The sequence below is a fragment of the Balaenoptera acutorostrata genome, chromosome 15, assembly GCF_949987535.1.
Source record: "Balaenoptera acutorostrata chromosome 15, mBalAcu1.1, whole genome shotgun sequence".
Taxonomy (NCBI): Eukaryota; Metazoa; Chordata; class Mammalia; order Artiodactyla; family Balaenopteridae; genus Balaenoptera; species Balaenoptera acutorostrata.
In genome coordinates this window covers 64,082,857-64,102,989 of record NC_080078.1, presented here as the reverse complement: position 1 = coordinate 64,102,989, position 20,133 = coordinate 64,082,857, and the positions used below count along the sequence as shown (strand labels likewise).

The following is a 20,133-nucleotide window of genomic DNA, read 5'->3' as shown; positions in this document are numbered from 1 at the left end:
TCCCTGAAATTTAATAATTGTTACATTTTGCTATATTTACTTTATTTTTTTTGTTGTTAAGTATCTCAGAGTACAGCATGACATTTCACCTTTAAGTAATTGTGCATCCCTAAAAAAAAATAAGGATATTTTCAATACCATTAATTCCTCTAACAGGATTAACAAAAAATGCTAAATATCTTTTCATTTTAGTCCACTCATATTCAAAATTTCCCAATTGTCCCATAGCTCTTTTTTCATTTGGTCATTACATCTCTTTATATGTGTGTGTGTTTTACTTAGTTTTATATCTTACTATCTTTTAAAAAAATTTTCTGGTTTGGAATAACTTCAGACTTTTCTTTTCTGTAAGAAAAGTTGCAAAGATAGTTACCTCTAATGTTAACATCTCACTTAACTTTGGTACATTTCTTACAACTAAAAGATTAGCATTGGTATATTATTGTTAACTAACTTCAGACTTTATTCTGATTTTGCCAGTTTCCACACTAATGTCTTCTTTCTGGATCCAATCCAGGATCCATGTTGCATTTAGTATATCCTGTTTTTTAAGCTAACATTATGTCACAACTTGTAAAAATAATAGTCTTTATGGAGACTCGGGTTTTGACAGTTAAATGCATTGCATGGTCCTGGAGTGGGATTCTAATCAGGGAATAAAAATGTTTAAAAAAATTACATATTCTTATGTGATTGTGATGTCACTGCCTAAGCAAGTTTGTATCCTGTCTGTAATAGTGTGAACATTTTCTCATGTCATTAACAGCTTTTAATTTATTTTTGTAGTTGTGTGGCCTTCCTTGGTATGGATGCACTATGATTTACTTGTAGGACAGCAGCTTTCAAATTGCTTTCAGTTCTTCCTCTGTTAAAACAGTGCTGTGTAGAAGTACATCTCTATGCATTAATCTTTGTCCATCTTAATAGTTATATCCATAAGATAAGTTTCTAGACGTGCCGTTGCTGAATAAAAATTAAGAAAAAAAGTTATAAAGGACATAATATGGACAGTTGGTGAAAATATGGCTTATGGAATGTGGATTAGATAATATTATCAATATTTCTGATTTTGATAATTGTCCTGTGACTACTATTATATAAGAAAATATTCTTATATGCTGAAATATTTAGAAGTAAAAGAGTATGATGTTTGCAGCTTTTTCTCAGAAGACAGAAAAATGTGTGCTTGCATGTGTGTGTAGAGAGAGAAAGTATGTACACGAGGTGTGAATGTGAATAATAAAGAAATAGGATACAATGTTAACAGTTACTGAATCTGGGCAAATAGTATATGGGAGTTTTTTTTAATTAAAAAAATTTATTTATTTATTTATTTGGCTGTGTTGGGTCTTAGTTGTGGCATGTGGGATCTTTTGATTGTGGCACATGGGCTCTTTGTTGCGGTGCGCGGGTTTCTCTCTAGTTGTGGCACGCGGGCTCCAGAGCACTTGGGCTCAGTAGTTATGGCACACGGGCTCTCCAGTTGTGGTGCGTGGGCTCCAGAGTGCACGAGCTCAGTAGTTGCAATGCGGGCTTAGTTGCCCCACAGCATGTGGGATCTTAGTTCCCTGACCAGGGATCGAACCTGCTTCCCTAGCATTGGAAGGCAGATTCTTAACCACTGGACCACCAGGGAAGTCCTGGGAGTTTTTTATACCATTGCAATTTTTCTGTAAGTTTGAAATTATGTCAAAATAAAATTATAAAAAATAGTCTTTATAGAAACCATTATTCTTCTTCTTTCTGAACTTTTACAATGCAGATTTTCAAACAGACAGGTTGAAAGACTAGTCTAATAAACATGATTATTAACATTTTGTCATATGTCCTTTATCTGCCTATCTCTATAGATATATAAATATATATTTTTTGAACCATTTGAAAGTAAATGGTAGTCATCAGGCCACTTTGCCCTGCATCCGTCAGTATGTGTCTTCTCAGAATAAAGAATTTTCCCCTTCATAACCATAATACCATTATCATTTATAGGAAATTTAACAATTAACTAATATTCTCTAACACGCAGCCCATATTCAAAATTTGTTAATTTATCCAAAAATATCTTATTACTGTTCTACTTTCAAACCAAGATCCCATCAAGATTTGTACAGTTTTGTTTGATTGTATTGTAGTATTTCTTCAGTCTCTCTTAATCTAAAACAGTCCTTTCACTTTTTTGTTGTGTGTCTTAAATGATGCATTAGACATGTCTGGGTTTGTCTGATTGCTTCCTTGTGTTGTCATTTAAAATATTCCCCTGAATTCTGGTAAACTGGAAGTTAGGTGTTAAAGCTTGATGGGATTTAGACTAAATATTTTTGGCAAGAATACTTCATAGGTGATGGTTATATAACATTCAGTGGACAGAATGGTGTCATAATTTGATTTTTGGTGTTATAAATTAACCATTATTATTGAACATGGGACTTGAATCCAGCTTTTTTGCTATCTAAAAAATGCTTTGAAGATTGTTTGCATAAGGTTTTATTCTGAAGTTCAGTTCTTCAGACAAGATGCCCAAGCATGAAATTATTGGGTTAAAGACAGAGTACATTTATGGATGGCTCTTGGTAGGTTTAGCTAATTTTAGCTAGTGATTTGGTGTGAAGCTGCCAAACATGTTTTAAAATTGCTTCCAGTATATTTATTTTCCCTTCTTCAGGGGCTGAAAGAAGTGACACTCCTTGGTCAGAATGTTAATAGTTTTCGGGACAATTCAGCGGTCCAGTTCAACAATGCAGTGTCCACCAACCTTAGCCGTGGCTTTTCCACCAACTATAAAGCCAAGCAAGGGGGCCTTCGTTTTGCTTACCTTCTGGATCAGGTCTCCAGAATAGATCCTGAAATGAGGATTCGTTTCACCTCTCCCCACCCCAAGGACTTTCCTGATGAGGTGAGTATTGAGAGTTTACTGTGTCGAACTGACATCAGTATCCTTAAGCATGCCAAAGGCTGCAGCCAGTAGCATGCAGCAGAGACATCCGTCCTCAGAGGATCAGGGGATCCTGTGGTGTATTACTATATTGCCCTCTGAATCTACCTATCCTTTGGAAAGATTTGAAGTCTGCCAAGGTGGGGGCAGGTAAAGGACTGATATTAAGACCACCAGTGGGACCATGAGGGCTGTGCGGAGAGAGGTTTTATTACAGGATGTTGTGGGAAGGACAGGTGGGGGGGCAGTGTGATGCAGTGTGAAACAGTCTAGACTTTGGCCTCAGAGCTGAGTTCAGTCCTGGCTCTTCCACTGCTTTACCAGTAGGAGTGACCTTTTCAACTTGTCATCTTTGTTTGTAAAATGGTTAATAATCACTTCCTGCTTTGGGTTATTGGGAAATAGATATAATGGGTAGAACGTACTTGGCAATGTGCTTGGCATGTAGTATGTAGCTCACGTGTGAAACCTTTTTTTGGAAGGTTTTTTGTGTTGGTGAAATGTCTGTCTTTTGGCCCCACCCCTACTTTTTCCCCTCTGTGTTATTTGTCTTATTGAGTTGTGAAAGTTCTTTATGTATTCTTGATACAAATCATTTGTCAGTATATTTTTTTCAGGTATTTTCTCCTAGTTTTAGTTCCTTGATGATATCTTTTAAAGTGGCTAATTAGTTTGTAAGCTGGATGAAACAAATGCTGTTTTTCCTTTCTGGTCTGTGTTGGCACTACCCCTGTATAGCCCCATGGCTTGAATCTGACCTCTGCTTACTTTCTTCACTCTTTGAAAGCAAAGATGCCATCAGGTGAAATGTCTGGGACAAGACAGAACGTGGGTTGAGCAAAAGTAAAGATTTTCGGTAATTTACGTGTTTGGTTTAGTCAGCCTCTTAATTCTCAAAGATTAACTTTGGTGGAGAAACAGTGGGGGGTGGTATTCCTTTCTGCAAGATTCTTTGGTGAGACTTTGATGACCTTTAATGTGTTCTATTTGATTAGGTTCTGCAGCTGATTCATGAGAGGGACAACATCTGTAAACAGATCCACCTACCAGCCCAGAGTGGAAGCAGCCGTGTATTGGAGGCCATGCGGAGGGGGTCAGACTTGCTTGGGGGGGTGGGGGCATCCCATACCTTTCCATGTTTCCTTAAGGACCAAGCAGTGTCTAAGAACCTAGTGTAGTGTGTGGCACACAGTAGCTGCTCACTAAATATTTATTAAATGAGTAAACCCATGGACATTATAACTTGCTTCGTTCATTCTGTAAGTATAGACTGAGGACTAGATCACTCATTTCATTTGTTTAGCGTGTGTTTTATTATGCACCTACTGTGTGGCACACTGAGATTTTAATCCTTTAGCTTTTAACATTAAAGTTTTTTAGGTCTTAGAATTTAAATATAGCTCCGTGTGTTCACTCACTTTGGGAATAGTAAGTATAGCAAAGATAAGACTGAAAGGAGCATGTGACAAATGGCAAGCTGTATGGAACTAGTAGTTTCCTTGTATTCCACATTGGCAAAGAGTTTTAGAGATATTAAATGTTAATTTGTCTTCATTTCTTAGTTAAATAAAAACATCTATTTAGAGTAATTTATGTTCTTGAATTAAAATTTTATAGGCTCTGGATTAGGTTATAGTACAGGATTTGGATCAAAAGGACTCTTCTGGATACTTACTCTTGTACTGTCCTATGTGAATGAGAAGTAATTACATGTGATTAGTTCATAGTGTTATCTTCTTATAGCATTCATTTAAAGAAGATTGGTTCATCTAAGCTTTTTCTTTTTGTTCTTTATTGCAGATATTCAAGAGAAGCTTATGTGGAATTAATTCATCATATCAGAGAGTCTATCCCAGGTACATTTAAGAAACATATTTTGCTGAGCACATTACTCTACCAGTGACCCCAGTCTTCTTGGTCAGATACAGGCAACACCTGTGGTAGTACATTGTGTCACCTTTCTCACTTCTTTTGATCCTCTTCATTTCTCTCTTTTTCTTTACTTCTTTACTTCTTTCCGATTTTTTAATATCTTGGTCTTACTAGATATACTCAGAGGTGTGGATTAGCTTGTGGCCTCAGGTACTAAAGGGATTCCTTTTCTATAGTCTTTGTGTTTCTGAACATATGAGAGAAACCTTGTTCTTGCTTGTTAGCTGGCAAAGTTATAGTCTAAATTAGTTCTGATTTGGGAGCAATTGATATGTTTAAAAATGTGTACTTAGAGGTAATTCCTTTCTTGTTATCATAACCCTTACTCCCCTCTCTCTTTTCCCTTCCTCTGAATAAAATTACTCTGTAAGTCTTTTAGTTTAGATTTGTTGACAATGTCTACATTGTTTTACAAATTTCTAATTATTGTAACTTGTGTTCTGTACCAATACTTTCATTTGGATAGGGCAGGATAGTGTGGAGGTTCTCTGGGCTGCAGTTTCCTCATCTGTAACATGGAGTTAATAGTACTCACCTTATTGGATTGTTGGGATAATTAAATAAATTAAAGTGTGTTGGAACATTGTGTTTAACTTCAAAAGTATATGTTTGGATGAGGTACTGAAACATTCTGCATGATAGATCGCATGCTGGGTCACGCGAACCATGGTAAATTTAAGAAAACTGAAGTCATATCAAGCATCTTTTCTAGCCACAACATTGTGAGATTAGAAATCAACTACAAGAAAAATACTGTAAAAAACACAAATGCATGGAGGCTAAAAAATGGATTGCCGAAGAAATCAAAGAGGAAATCAAAAAATTCCTAGATACAAATGAAAATGAAAACATGACGATCCAAAACTTTTGGGACACAGCAAAAGCAGTTCCAAGAGGGAAGTTTATTTATGTATGTATTTATTTTTATTTGGTTGTGCCGGGGCTTAGTTGCGGCAGGTGAGCTCCTTAGTTGCGGTTCGCTGGCTCCTTAGTTGCAGCACGTGGGCTCCTTAGTTGTGGCATGCAAACTCTTAGGTGCAGCATGTGTGTGGGATCTAGTTCCCTGACCAGGAATCGAACCAGGGCCTGCTGCATTGGGAGCACAGAGTCCTAACCACTGCGGCACCAGGGAAGTCCCTAAGAGGGAAGTTTATAGCAATATAATCTTACCTCAGGAGACAAGAAAAATCTCAAACCACCTAACCTTACACCAGAAGCAACTAGAGAAAGGAGAACAAACAAAAGCCATAGTTAGTAGAAGGAAAGAAATCTTAAAGGTCAGAGCAGAAATAAATGAAATAGAGATGAAGAAAACAACAGAAAAGATAAATGAAACTAAACCTGGTTCTTTGAAAAGATAAAATTGATAAACCTTTGGCCAAACTTATCAAGAATATAAGGGGGGGCTTCCCTGGTGGCGCAGTGGTTGAGAATCTGCCTGCCAATGCAGGGGACACGGGTTCGAGCCCTGGTCTGGGAAGATCCCACATGCCGCGGAGCAGCTGGGCCTGTGAGCCACAATTACTGAGCCTGCGCGTCTGGAGCCTGTGCTCCGCAACGAGAGAGGCCGCGATAGAGAGAGGCCCGCGCACCATGATGAAGAGTGGGCCCCACTTGCCACAATTAGAGAAAGCCCTCGCACAGAAACGAAGACCCAACACAGCCATAAATAAATAAATAAATATTTAAAAAAAAAAAAAGAATATAAGGGAAAGGGCTCAAATCAATAAAATTAGAAATGAGCGAATTCCCTGGCAATCCAGTGGTTAGGACTTCTTGATTCCACTGCAGGGGGCATGGGTTTGTTCCTGGTTGGGGAACTAAGATCCCTAAGATTCCATATGCCATGTGGCACAGCCAAAAAAAAAAAAAAAAGAAATGAAAATGAAATTACAACTGATACCACAGAAATACAAAGGATCATAAGAGACTACTACAAACAACTATATGCCAATAAAATGGACAACCTAGAAGAAATGGATGAGTTCTTAGAAAGGTACAATCTTCCAAGTCTGAACCAGGAAGAAGTAAAATATGAACAGACCAATTGCAAGTACTGAAATTGAAACTGTGATGAAAAAACTTCCAACAAGGGACTTCCCTGGTGGCACAGTGGTTAAGAATCTGCCTGCCAAAGCAGGGGATGGGGCTTTGAGCCCTGATCCGGGAAGATCCCACATGCCCTGGAGCAACTAAGCCTGTGTGCCACAACTACTGAGCCTGCTCTCTAGAGCCTGCGAGCCACAGCTGCTGAGCCCATGTGCCACAACTGCTGAAGCCCGCGTGCCTAGAGCCTGTGCTCCACAACGGGAGAGGGCACCGCAATGAGAAGCCCGCACACTGCAGCGAAGAGTAGCCCCTGCTTGCCACAACTGGAGAAAGCCTGCACACAGCAACGAAGACCCAACGCAGCAATAAATAAATAAATAGATAGATAGACAGACAGACAAACCCACCCCCCAAACTTCCAACAAACAAAAATCCAGGACCAGCTGGCTTCACAGGCAAATTCTGTCAAACATTTAGAGAAGAGTTAACACTTATCCTTCTTATCCTTCTGAAACTATTCCAAAAAATTGCAGAGGAAGGAACACTCCCAAACTCATTCTGTGAGGCCACCATCACCCTGATTCCAAAACCAAAGATACCACAAAAAGAAAATTACAGGCCAATATCACTGATGAACATAGATGCAAAAATCCTCAACAAAATACTAGCAAACCGAATCCAACAGTACATTGGAAGGATCATATACCATAATCAAGTGGGATTTATCCCAGGGATGTAAGGATTTTTTCAATATCTACAAATCAATCAGTGTGATATACCACATTAAGAAACTGAAGAGTAAAAACCATGTGATCATCTCAGTAGATGCAGAAAAAGCTTTTGACAAAACTCTACACCCATTTGTGATAAAAACTCTCTAGAAAGTGGGCATAGAGGGAACCTAACAACATAATAAAGGCTATATATGACAAACCCACAGCTAACAGCATACTTAAGGGTGAAAAGCTGAAAGCATTTTCTCTAAGATCAGGAACAAGACACTTTTATTCAACACAGTTTTGGAAGTCCTAGCCATGGCAATCAGAGAAGAAAAAGAAATAAAAGGAATCCAGATTGGAAAAGAAGACGTAAAACTGTCACTGTTTGCAGATGACATGATGCTATACACAGAAAATCCTAAAGATGCTACCAGAAAACTACTAGAGCTCATCAATGAATGTGGTAAAGTTGCTGGGTACAAAATTAATGTACAGAAATCTGTTGCATTTCTATACACTAACAAAAAAAGATCAGAAAGAGAAATTAAACAATCCCATTTTCCGTTGTATCAAAAAGAATAAAATACCTAGGAATAAACTTACCTAAGGGGCAAAAGACCTGTACTCTGAAAACTATAAGACACTATAAGATGAAAGTTAAGAAACTATAAGATCAAAGAAATTGAAGATGACACAAACAGATGGAAAGGTATACCATGTTCTTGGATTGGAAGAATCAATATTGTCAAAATGATTATACTACCCAAGGCAATCTACAGATTCAGTGCAATCCCTATCAAATTACCAATGGCGTTTTTCACAGAACTAGAACAAGCAATTTAAAAATTTATATGGAAACATAAAAGATGCCGAATAGCCAAAGCAATCCTGAGAAAGAAAAATGGAGCTGGAGGAATCAAGCTCCCTGATTTCAGACTATACTACAAACTTACAGTCATCAAAACAGTATGGTACTGGCACAAAAACAGAAATATAGATCATTGGAACAGGATAGAAAGCCCAGAAATAAACCCACACATCTATGGTCAATTAATCTACGACAAAGGAGGTAAGAATATACAGTGGAGAAAAGACAGTCTCTTCAATAAGTGGTGCTGGGAAAACTGGACAGCTACATGTAAAAGAATGAAATTAGAACATTCTCTAACACCATACACAAAAATAAACTCAAAATGGATTAAAGACCTAAATGTAAGACTGGATACTATAAAACTCTTAGAGGAAAACATAGGCAGGACACTCTTTGACATAAATGGCAGCAGTATCTTTTTTTTTTTTTGGCCGTGCCACATGGCTTGAGAGATCTTAGTTCCCCAACCAAGGATTGAACCCAGGCCATGGCAGTGAAAGTGCCAAGTCCTAACCACTGGACCACCAGGGAATTCCTGCAGCAATATCTTTTTGGATCCACTTCCTAAAGTAATGAAGATAAAAACAAAAATAAATGGGAGCTAATTCAACTTAAAAGCTTTTGTACAGCAAAGGAAACCATAAACAAAACAAAAAGACAAGCCACAGAATGGGAGAAAATATTTGCAAACGAAGCGACTGACAAGGGATTAATCTCCAAGATAGACAAACAGCTCATGCAGCTTAGTATCAAAAAACAAACAGCCCAATCAAAAAATGGGCAGAAGACTTAAATAGACATTTCTCCATAGAAGACATACAGATGGCCAAAGAGCACATGAAAAGCTGCTCAACATTGCTAATTATCAGAGAAATGCAATCAAAACTACAATAAAGTATCACCTTACACTGGTCAGAATGACCATCATCAAAATATCTTCCAACAATAAATGCTGGAGAGAGTGTGGAGAAAAGGGAACCCTCCTACACTGTTGATGATAATGTAAATTGGTACAGCCACTATGGAGACAACCATATGGAGACAACCACTATGGAGACAACCTCCGTATTGGTACAACCAGTATGGATGCTCCTTAAAAAACTAAATATAGAGCTTCCATATGATCCAGCAATCTTACTCTTGGGCATATATCCCAAGAAAACCATAATTCAAAAAGATGCATGCACCCCAGTGTTCATTGCAGTATTATTTACAGTATCCAAGACATGGAAGCAACCTAAATGTCCATCGACAGGAATGGATAAAGAAGGTATGGTACATATATACAATGGAATATTACTCAGCCATAAAAAAGAACGAAATAATGCCATTTGCAGCAGTGTGGATGGACCAAGAGTTTATCATACTAAGTGCAGTAAGTCAGACAAAGACAAATAACATATGATGTCACTTATAAGTGGAATTCATAAAATAGATAATCAACAAGGACCTACTGTATAGCACAGGGAACTCTACTCAATATTCTGTAATAACCTAAATATATGGGAAAAGAATCTGAAAAAGAATGGATACATGTATATGTAAAACTGAATCACTTTGCTGTACACCTGAAACTAACACAACATTGTAAATCAAATATACCCCAATATAAAATAAAAATTAAATTAAAAGTTAAAGCAGGACAAATTTGAAAATATGGACTCCTACTGTGTCCCTAAATCCAGTATTTGAAGTGAAAAATACCTTTTCTAGCACTGAGGGGAATGTAGACTGAGAAGCCAGGCTCTGGTATGGGAACCTTGTTGATGAGCAGGCCTTTACCTCCTTGCTCTATAATAACTGTTCCGTTTTACTTGCACACGGATTGGCTAGCTCCAGGGAAGGCCTTACAGTCTCTATCCTTCCCTCTGTAATCCACCAGTACCAAAGGCTTCTCTTGAAGGTAAGCAGCAGTGACATGCTCTCTTTTGTTGTGTGTCACAGGTGTGAGCCTCAGCAGCGATTTCATTGCTGGCTTTTGTGGTGAGACGGAGGAAGATCACCTCCAGACAGTGTCTTTGCTTCAGGAAGTTCAGTACAACATGGGCTTCCTCTTTGCCTACAGCATGAGACAGGTGAGTCCTGGGCTGGGGGAGGAGCTACTATGCTGAGACTGACATCATTCCCGACCAGTTTCTGGTCGATTGTGGACAGCTGGGAAGAAAAGAAAGTGGCAGCGAGGCTGTCCTTGAGAAACCACAAGGATCTTACCATTCATTTCTTTATTTTTTCTAATAAACCTGTCTACCCTTTTATACAGTTCAGCAATTTGAGATGAAAAACAATTGTGCTAATATTCCTCTTCATTAGAATATTTAAAATTATGTTTAGGTTCAGAATTTGAAAGTGGAGGGAGGGGCACTATTCTCTTTAAAAGAAACCGAAAATCTTTTATTAATATGCAGAACTTCTTTTTTGGCCAACAGATGTGATTTGTTTTACAGAGGCTCCTTGTTGCCCTCCTAGCCATCCTCAGCCATTTTTAATTTCCATTTTTCTAGGCCAAGTGAACCCACTGATGTCCACTTTAGAGTTTCTCCTATAACACAGATTCCCAGGAAAGCAAAGCAGAAGGAGATGAGAAAGAAAAGGAAGGGTAATGCATATTTCCTGCAGAGAGGGGATAGTTCTGGTTGTCTGCCATTTTCTTGATAGTAGGGATGATTTTGCATGGGTCACTTCTCATCCCCGCAGTCACCTCAGGGGCAGCTTGCCATGTGTTTGGGCTGGAGGCTGAGGGGTCTCTGTGGCCAGGGAAAAGCTATCTGATGAATGATTGAACCATCACTGTCACTCAGCTGTCATCAACCAAGCTAATTCACGTCTTTTAAAGCTCACTACCTAGTATTCTGTAGACAGTGTAAGTGAGCCAATGTGTATATTGATGTCTCTTATAGAATTGTTTCAGGGATGAAGCATCAGAAGGGTTGTTGGGTTCCAATTTGCTTCATCTCTGTGGACATCACAAATATGCAAGAGAAATTTTTTTTTTTAAATAAATTTATTTATTTATTTTTGGCTGTGTTGGGTCTTTGTTGCTGTGCGCGAGCTTTCTCTAATTGTGGTGAGTGGGGGCTGCTCTTCGTTGCGGTGCACGGGCTTCTCATTGTGGTGGCTTCTCTTGTTGTGGAGCATGGGCTCTAGGCGCGCAGGCTTCAGTAGTTGTGGCACGTGGGCTCAGTAGTTGTGGCTCGCGGGCTTAGTTGCTCCGCAGCTTTTGGGATCCTCCCAGGCCAGGGATTGAACCTGTGTCCCTTGGATTGGCAGGCAGATTCTTAACCACTGCACCACCAGGGAAGCCCAAGAGAAATTCTTTTTAATGCTAGAGTTGGGAAGTGAGTTTTCAGTATGAGGTGGAAGCATATCCTATGGGCATTGAATATGAGTGTTTACTTTGGAGTCTAATTCCTAGATTAGGGTTAAGGTCCTAGAGGCTTAATCAAGTAGCATAGTGGATGAGAACAAGCACTCACATTGTACCTTTCCCATTTAATAATGTGTGACCTTGGGAAAAGTTTTTGCTTTCTTCATCTGTGAAAAGGGATAACATTAATACCAACCTCATCAGGTTATTTTGAGGATTAAGATAATATATATAAAGCACTTAAAATAGTGTTTTATAATAGTTAAGTGCACAATAGAGGTTAGTTATTAATAATAAGACAGAATAGAGTAAACCCTGTAAGAGAATTCTGTTTTAGAATTCTCTACCCATTCTTCATTTCCCTCTGGATATGGTAGTTCTCTTTTTTTTATACTGTTTTTTTTTTTGTTTGTTTGTTTTTTGTTTTTTGTTTTTAAAGGTTTTATTTATTTATTTATTTATTTATTTATGGCTGTGTTGGGTCTTCGTTTCTGTGCGAGGGCTTTCTCTAGTTGTGGCAAGCGGGGCCACTCTTCATCGCGGTGCGCGGGCCTCTCATTATCGCGGCCTCTCTTGTTGCGGAGAACAGGCTCCAGACGCGCAGGCTCAGTAATTGTGGCTCACGGGCCTAGTTGCTCCGTGGCATGTGGGATCTTCCCAGACCAGGGCTCGAACCCGTGTCCCCTGCATTGGCAGGCAGATTCTCAACCACTGCGCCACCAGGGAAGCCCTATGGTAGTTCTCTTAAAGGCAGATTGGTTTGAATGTCCAGACTTTGGTGTACAGACTTTCCACTTTTGTCTAGCTCAGTGGTTCTCCAACTCCATTATGAGCTTGTGTACATAAAGATATATATAAACGTGTGTGTGTATATTTATATATATAAACATGTATATACACTATGATTTTGGATGATTTCAAGGATACATTTTCTTTCTTTCTTTTTTTTTTTTTTTGACTGGGTAAAACCTGGGTGTGGTATAAAATTCAAAAGGTCAAAATAGTATGCAGTGCAAAGGAGTTGTTTTTTCTTCCTAGGTTGCCTAGTTTTTCAGTTCCTTCCCTGAAGGCAACTGCTCTTAGCAACTTCTTCTTTAACCTTCCAGAGACATTTCATGTATTTATAAATATATTTATATGTATACTTTCTACATCAAATTTATTATACATGTTGATCTGTGCCTTGCTTATTTCTGTTCAGAGTATATTTTGGAGAGCAATCATATCTATATACATAGCTATTTCATTCTTTTTCACAACTGTGTAGTATTCCATTGTGTAGATAAACCACAATTTGTTTTACTGGTTACCTATTTTTTTAAATAAATTTTTTAAAATTATTTATTTATTTGGCTGCACTGGGTCTTAGTTGTGGCACGTCGGATCTTTAGTTGTGGCATGTGGGATCTTTTAGTTGCAGCATGCAGACTTTTTTTTTTTTTTTTCACACACACACACACTGTATTTTATTTTTACAAGAGATAAATAGACTGACACCAAGCATTGTACATGGATGACCACAACAAAAGCAACAATGATTGCAATTACCAAACATGAAACACACTCATGCTATGTCATAATATTGACATTCAGTCCAGTAATCCTCCACTGTAACAGCTCCTTTACTTTGCAGTGAAAATTGATTTGTATATTCTTTGCCTCTGAGTCCTTGTGGGACTTTTTTTTTTTTAATTCAGACAGAAAGTCACAAAAATTATACTCATCCTCATCAGTTCACTCAGTCCCATGTAATTAATTTTTTTTTTTATCTTGATCTTTTGTTAGCACTTTTATGAGTTCATCAGTTTTTCATTAGACTTCTGAAAATGCTTATTCATTCAGTTCAGCAGTACAGTCAGTTACCAGAAACCTGTACTTCTCAGAGTCTTTTCCATGAATTTCTTGAAGATGAAACCCTTTTATAGGAACATATTTGCAAAAGCATCAGAGTACACCCAGAACTATCTGTAAATGACAAAAGACTTAAAAATGACCATGGTTAAAGATTTGATGAAAGTTCATAATAATGCAGCTGACAAGAAAATTAGTTATTTCTGAGATATACATTTTAAAGTAATAACTAGGATTATGATTTATAACATTATACCAGAACATATAAGATTTTTAGAAATTTCATATAATGTCTGAAACATTTATATTAACATATTTCCATACAAATAACCCAATGAAAGTTTAGTATTAGTTGTTTTGTTTGTTTGTTTTTTTATACTGCAGGTTCTTATTAGTCATCAATTTTATACACATCAGTGTATACATGTCAATCCCAATCGCCCAATTCAGCACACCACCATCCCCACCCCACCGCAGTTTTCCCCCCTTGGTGTCCATATGTCTGTTCTCTACAACTGTGTCTCAACTTCTGCCCCGCAACCCGGCTCATCTGTACCATTTTTCTAGGTTCCACATACATGTGTTAATATACGATATTTGTTTTTCTCTTTCTGACTTACTTCACTCTGTATGATAGTCTCTAGATCCATCCACGTCTCAACAAGTGACTCAATTTTGTTCCTTTTTATGGCTAAGTAATATTCCATTGTATATATGTACCACAACTTCTTTATCCATTCGTCTGTTGATGGGCATTTAGGTTGCTTCCATGACCTGGCTATTGTAAATAGTGCTGCAATGAACATTGGGGTGCATGTGTCTTTTTGAATTTTTCTCAGGGTATATGCTCAGTAGTGGGATTGCTGGGTCATATGGTAATTCTATTTTTAGTTTTTTAAGGAACCTCCATACTGTTCTCCATAGTGGCTGTATCAATTTACATTCCCACCAACAGTGCAAGAGGGTTCCCTTTTCTCCACACCCTCTCCAGCATTTGTTGTTTGTAGATTTTCTGATGATGCCCATTCTAACTGGTGTGAGGTGATACCTCGTTGTAGTTTTGATTTGCATTCCTCTAATAATTAGTGATGTTGAGCATCTTTTCATGTGCTTCGTGGCTGTCTGTATGTCTTCTTTGGAGAAATGTCTATTTAGGTCTTCTGCCCATTTTTGGATTGGGGTGTTTGTTTCTTTAATATTGAGCTGCATGAGCTGTTTATATATTTTGGAGATTAATCCTTTGTCCGTTGATTCGTTTGCAAATATTTTCTCCCATTCTGAGGGTTGTCTTTTTGTCTTGTTTCTGGTTTCCTTTGCTGTGCAAAAGCTTTTAAGTTTCATTAGGTCCCATTTGTTTATTTTTGTTTTTATTTCCATTACTCTAGGAGGTGGGTCAAAAAAGATCTTGCTGTGATTTATGTCAAAGAGTATTCTTCCTATGTTTTCCTCTAAAAGTTTTATAGTGTCCAGTCTTACATTTAGGTCTCTAATCCATTTTGAGTTTATTTTTGTGTATGGTGTTAGGGAGTATTCTAATTTCATTCTTTTACATGTAGCTGTCCAGTTTTCCCAGCACCACTTATTGAAGAGACTGTCTTTTCTCCAATGCAGACTTCTTAGTTGCGCCATGCGGACTCTTAGTTGCGGCATGCATGTGGGATCTAGTTCCCTGACCAGGGATCGAACCTGGGCCCCCTGCATTGGGAGTGCAGAGTCTTACCCACTGCACCACCAGGGAAGGCCCTACTGGTTCCCTATTGATAAACATTTACTATGCTTTGCATCTTGTGTCTTTATAGACACTGCTGCTGAGTAACCCGGTATATGAATTATTTAGTGTCTGTGTCCTATAAAAATATCAAGAACAATTTTGAGTCTATGATTTTCATGTACTAAATTTAGAATTTAACCCTTGCAAAAACGTGGCTCCACTGCATAGTTACCTTTTTCTCTTAGAAGGCCCAAGAGCTACAGAACCCTTGTGGTGTGGCTTGAGTTCCTATACATGTGACTGTAAATTGCAAATTGGATGAGCATGTCTGCCTCTGTGCTTGAAGAACGGATTCTACAAGTCCGTGGTGACCTCCATCTCTTTTTTTTTTTTAATAGAAGACACGGGCATATCACAGGCTGAAGGATGATATCCCGGAAGAGGTAAAATTAAGGCGTTTGGAGGAACTTATCACTGTCTTCCGAGAAGAAGCAACAAAAGCCAACAAGACCTTTGTGGGTTGTACCCAGCTGGTGCTGGTGGAGGGGGTAAGGCTATGTGTATGTATATATATATATTTTGTTGTTGTTGTTGTTTGTTTGTTTTTTGTTTTTTAGAGCACAGTATATCTCCCTTTATTTAGATCTTTGATTTCTTTTAGCAGTTTTCAACATACAGATCCTGTACATGTTTTCTTAGATTTACACCCATTGTTTTTTTTTTTTTTAGCTATTGTAATTGCAACTATATTTTTATTTTGGGTGTCCATATGTTCACTGTTAGTATGTAGAAATAATTGGTTTTTGTATTTCTATCTTGTATCCTCTGATCTTGCTGAACTCAGTAGTTCTAGGAGTTTTTTGGGTAGGTTGCTTGGGATTTTCTTTGCAAGTTATCATGTCTGTTTTTCTTTCTTCCTGTTGTTCCAGGGTTCCTTCTTTTTTGTTTACTTTTTGCTTAGAGGACTCCCTTTAGACACTCTGGCAGCACATTCTCTTTGTTTTCCTTCATCTTAGAGTGTCTTGATTTCTTCTTCATTCCTGAAGGATATTTTTGTATTTAGTGAAAGGATTAGTGAAAAGTATTTCTGCTCCACCTTTTTGGAAACACTATTATATGTGTATTTTTAGAAACAATTTTATTGTTTGTTTTCAGTCCTTTTAGAAATCACACTTTCTTAGAAATGTACTGCGTTTCGGAAGTTTGGGGTTCTGTAGTCTTCTGTGGTCAAGTTTGGGAACCTAGTCATCATTTAGAGCACTAAACAGATGGGATAAGGGGTGAGTTAGGGAACCTAACCTTCTGTGAAGCTGCATGCTTCGGCTATTGAAGAGGAAAGGAAAGAGAGAGATAGGGCTCTTTCTGTGACTCCTCACAAGTCCAGGTTTGAGAAAGGAGAGTCCTGCTCCATGCTGTAGGATATGGCAGTGTCAAAACCAGCAATTGCTTGGTATTTGTGTTTGTTAGGACTCTCTGGTAGTGAGTAACAGTGGGAAATTTGTTCAAGCCATTCAGTCTAAGCCAAAAATAATTCTGTGTTGTATAAGACTTCAGGAGTGTTTTGTGGAGCCCAAAAGCAAGAATACTGCCAGGTATCTGGAAGGGACTGTACCCAGTCTGGGAAGCCTTTGAGGCTCAGACTTTCTTCTCTCCTCCTCAGACCAGCTTTTCCTGATTCTTCATCTGTGTGGCAGAGTACAGCAGCCCTATAGTTCCTGTGTTTCATGGTATAGTTCCAGTTTTTCACAGACCGAAGTTGTGTCTTTCAGCTCCAATTCAAATTTCCAGGAGAGGGAATCCGATCAACTCAGCTTGGGTTAGGAATCTTCCTGTGGTCTGGTCTAGTAGCTGCTGATGGTTGGTGATGCTGAGCTGGTGAAATACCTCAAAAGTGTTTGCCTCGATAAATGCTTTGTTATTTAGGGTGTCACTGTGATTCTGGAGATCTGTACATGAACATGTCTATTAGCAATCCACATTTTATCCAGTAGGAATTAGGTCTTATTGTATGCCCAGCTCTCCTCACACAGGGTCTGGTACAGAATAGTGTACCTGTCTTTTGATTGAATGAATAAGTACTCAAAGGTTACTAATTTTTGTCCAAGACTTTATCAACCCCACAGAGAGCCCATGGTAATTAAATGAACCAAAACAAGGTTTTTTGTTTGTTTTTTTTTAAAACACATCCAGCATAAGCCAGTACTCACCTGGGGCTAGAGAATAAATGAATTTTTCAAGGTCAGCATTGGAGTCTTCACTTTTTCTTAGGGGAGACTTTCTTTCCTCCAGTCATGGCCAGTTTATTTATTTATTTATTTATTTTGGCTGCGCTGGACGGCATGTGGGATCTTAGTTCCCCGACCAGGGATTGAACCCATGCCCCTTGCAGTGGAAGCGTGCAGTCTTGAGCACTGGACCGCCAGGGAAGTCCCATGGCCAGCTTAAAACACCAGGTTGCTGTATTCAGTGTCAGAGAAGATGATAACTTCTGTATACTGAGCATTTACTATGTGCCAGGAACTGTGTACTTTATAGTCATATGCACGTTGAGTCCCACCACAGTCCTTGGGAGTAGTGCTGTTATTAGCCCACTTTTGTAGTTGAAGAAAGGAGACTCAGAGAATAACTTCCCCAAGGTCACACAGCTAGTGTGGCAGAGCCAGAATTTGACCCATATCTGTCTCATTCTGTAGCCTAAAAGTACCACCCCCCCAACCTTTTCAAATTATGGAGAATCTAAAAAAAAAAATAGGTATAGAGAGGTTAGTGAATGCCCACATACCCCTTAACCAGCCTCAGCAGTTTGTCAATACAGTGTTAATCATGGCTGATCTTGTTTCATCTCTACTGCCGCCACTGAGTTGTTTTGAAGCAAGTACAAGACATATATTATTTTGTCAGTAATTATTTCAGTATATATCTCTAAAAGATGACTCTTTTTTAAAATAGACATAATGTGACTATCATATCTGAAATAATTGACAGTAGTTTCTTAATATTATCAAATATGTAGTTGATGTTCCAGTTTCCCTCTTTGTCTTATAAATGTTCTTTTATGGTTGGTTTGTTCAAATCATGGAACATGAACACTCTCTCTTTCAAAAAATTTATTGTAAAACATCGCAAACTTGTAGAAAAGTAGCAGTATAGTACAAAGAACTTTGTTCTTTGAAGCTTTTGAGAGTAAGTTGCCCTGATGCCCCCAATTCCCCAAATATTGCAGTGTGTATTTTGTGCAAACAGGAGCATTCTCCTATGCAACTGTAGTACAACCATCAGAAGCAGAAAATTAAGCTTGTTAGATTACTACCATCCAGTCCTTAGACCCCCATTTAAATTTCTCCATTTGTCTCAGAACTGTCATTTATAAGAAAAAGATTTAGTTTAGTATTACATGTTGTGTTAGTTGTCATTTTATCACTTTTTAGAAATTTGATGTGTCTTGGCATGGCTTTCTTTGTATTTTGTTTGGGATATGTTAAGGCTACTTAGTTTGTGAGTTTATAATTTTCATCAAATTTGGAAAATTTTCATTTACTATTCTTCAGATATTTTTTCTGTACTCCTCCTTCCTGCCAGCCGTCTTCCGCCCCCCGTTTCTTCTCTCCTTCTCCAGTCACCTGTGTGTCCAACCACTTGATATTGTGTCATAGGACACTGAGGCTGTTCAGTTTTTTTTCTCTTTTTTATATCTGTGCTTCTTTTTAAACAGTTTCTGTTTTTCTGTCTTCAGGTTCATTATTCTTTTCTTTGGTAGTGTCTCATTTGCTATTATGTATTGAATTAAAAATTTTAGATCATATATTTTTCATCTCTGTAAGTTACATTTGGTTTTTTAAAAATATCTTCTGCTTCTCTTCTGTGTTCTTGTTTTCTTTTGAAACTTAGTATTTGAGCTAAATTACAATAGCTGGTTTAATATCTTTGTGATAATTCCATCACTGCTATCATTTCTAGGTCTGTTTCTATTGACTGACTTTTCTCTTGATTAAGAGTCACGTTTTTCTGCTTCTGGGCATATCTAGTGATTTTTGATTGGATGTTGGACATTTTGCTGTCAGACATTATTTTTGAGTGTCTGGGTTTTGTGTTGGGCTTTGTTCTGATAAGCAGTTTTGTTACTTGTAGTTTGTAGTTTTGTTTGATCCTTTCAAGGTTTTTTTTGTTTTGATTTAATTGGAGTATAGTTGCTTTACAATGTTAGTTTCTGTTGTACAACGAAGTGAATCAGCTATATGTATACATATATCCTCTCCCTCTTGGACGTCTCTCCTACCGCCCACCCCTATCCCACCCATCTAGGTCATCACAGAGCACTGAGCTGAGCTCCCTGTGCTATACAGCAGGTTCCCACTAGCTATTTGTTTTACACATGATCGTGTATATATCAACACTAATCTCCCAATTCATCCCACCCTCCCCTTCCCCCCTGTGACCACATGTCCATTCTCTATGTCTGCGTCTCTGTTCCTGCCCTGCAGATAGGTTGATCTGTACCATTTTTCTAGATTCCACACGTCACACCGGTCAGAATGGTCATCAAGGCTTGTTTTTAATCTTTGCTAGAAAAGTTTTTTTATTCTAGGGATAGTTTAACCTTAGTACTACTTATGGCTCTTCTAGAGTCATTACTGCATGTTCCAAGGAGTCAGTGAGGACTATTTGGTGGTAGGTCAGATGATTCCTAGCCCTTTGTGAGATCTG

The 20,133-nt window shown here is 38.2% G+C and overlaps 1 protein-coding gene across 1 annotated transcript in view; it reads left to right on the top strand.

Moving 5' to 3' along the window:
- CDK5RAP1 (CDK5 regulatory subunit associated protein 1) overlaps positions 1-20,133 on the top strand; it is a 36,187-nt gene that overhangs the window by 9,867 nt on the left and 6,187 nt on the right. Inside the window, 5 exon segments of the mRNA XM_028169329.2 lie at positions 2,663-2,893; positions 3,928-4,025; positions 4,733-4,788; positions 10,448-10,578; positions 15,828-15,977. Coding sequence (XP_028025130.2) covers positions 2,663-2,893; positions 3,928-4,025; positions 4,733-4,788; positions 10,448-10,578; positions 15,828-15,977 — 666 coding nt within the window.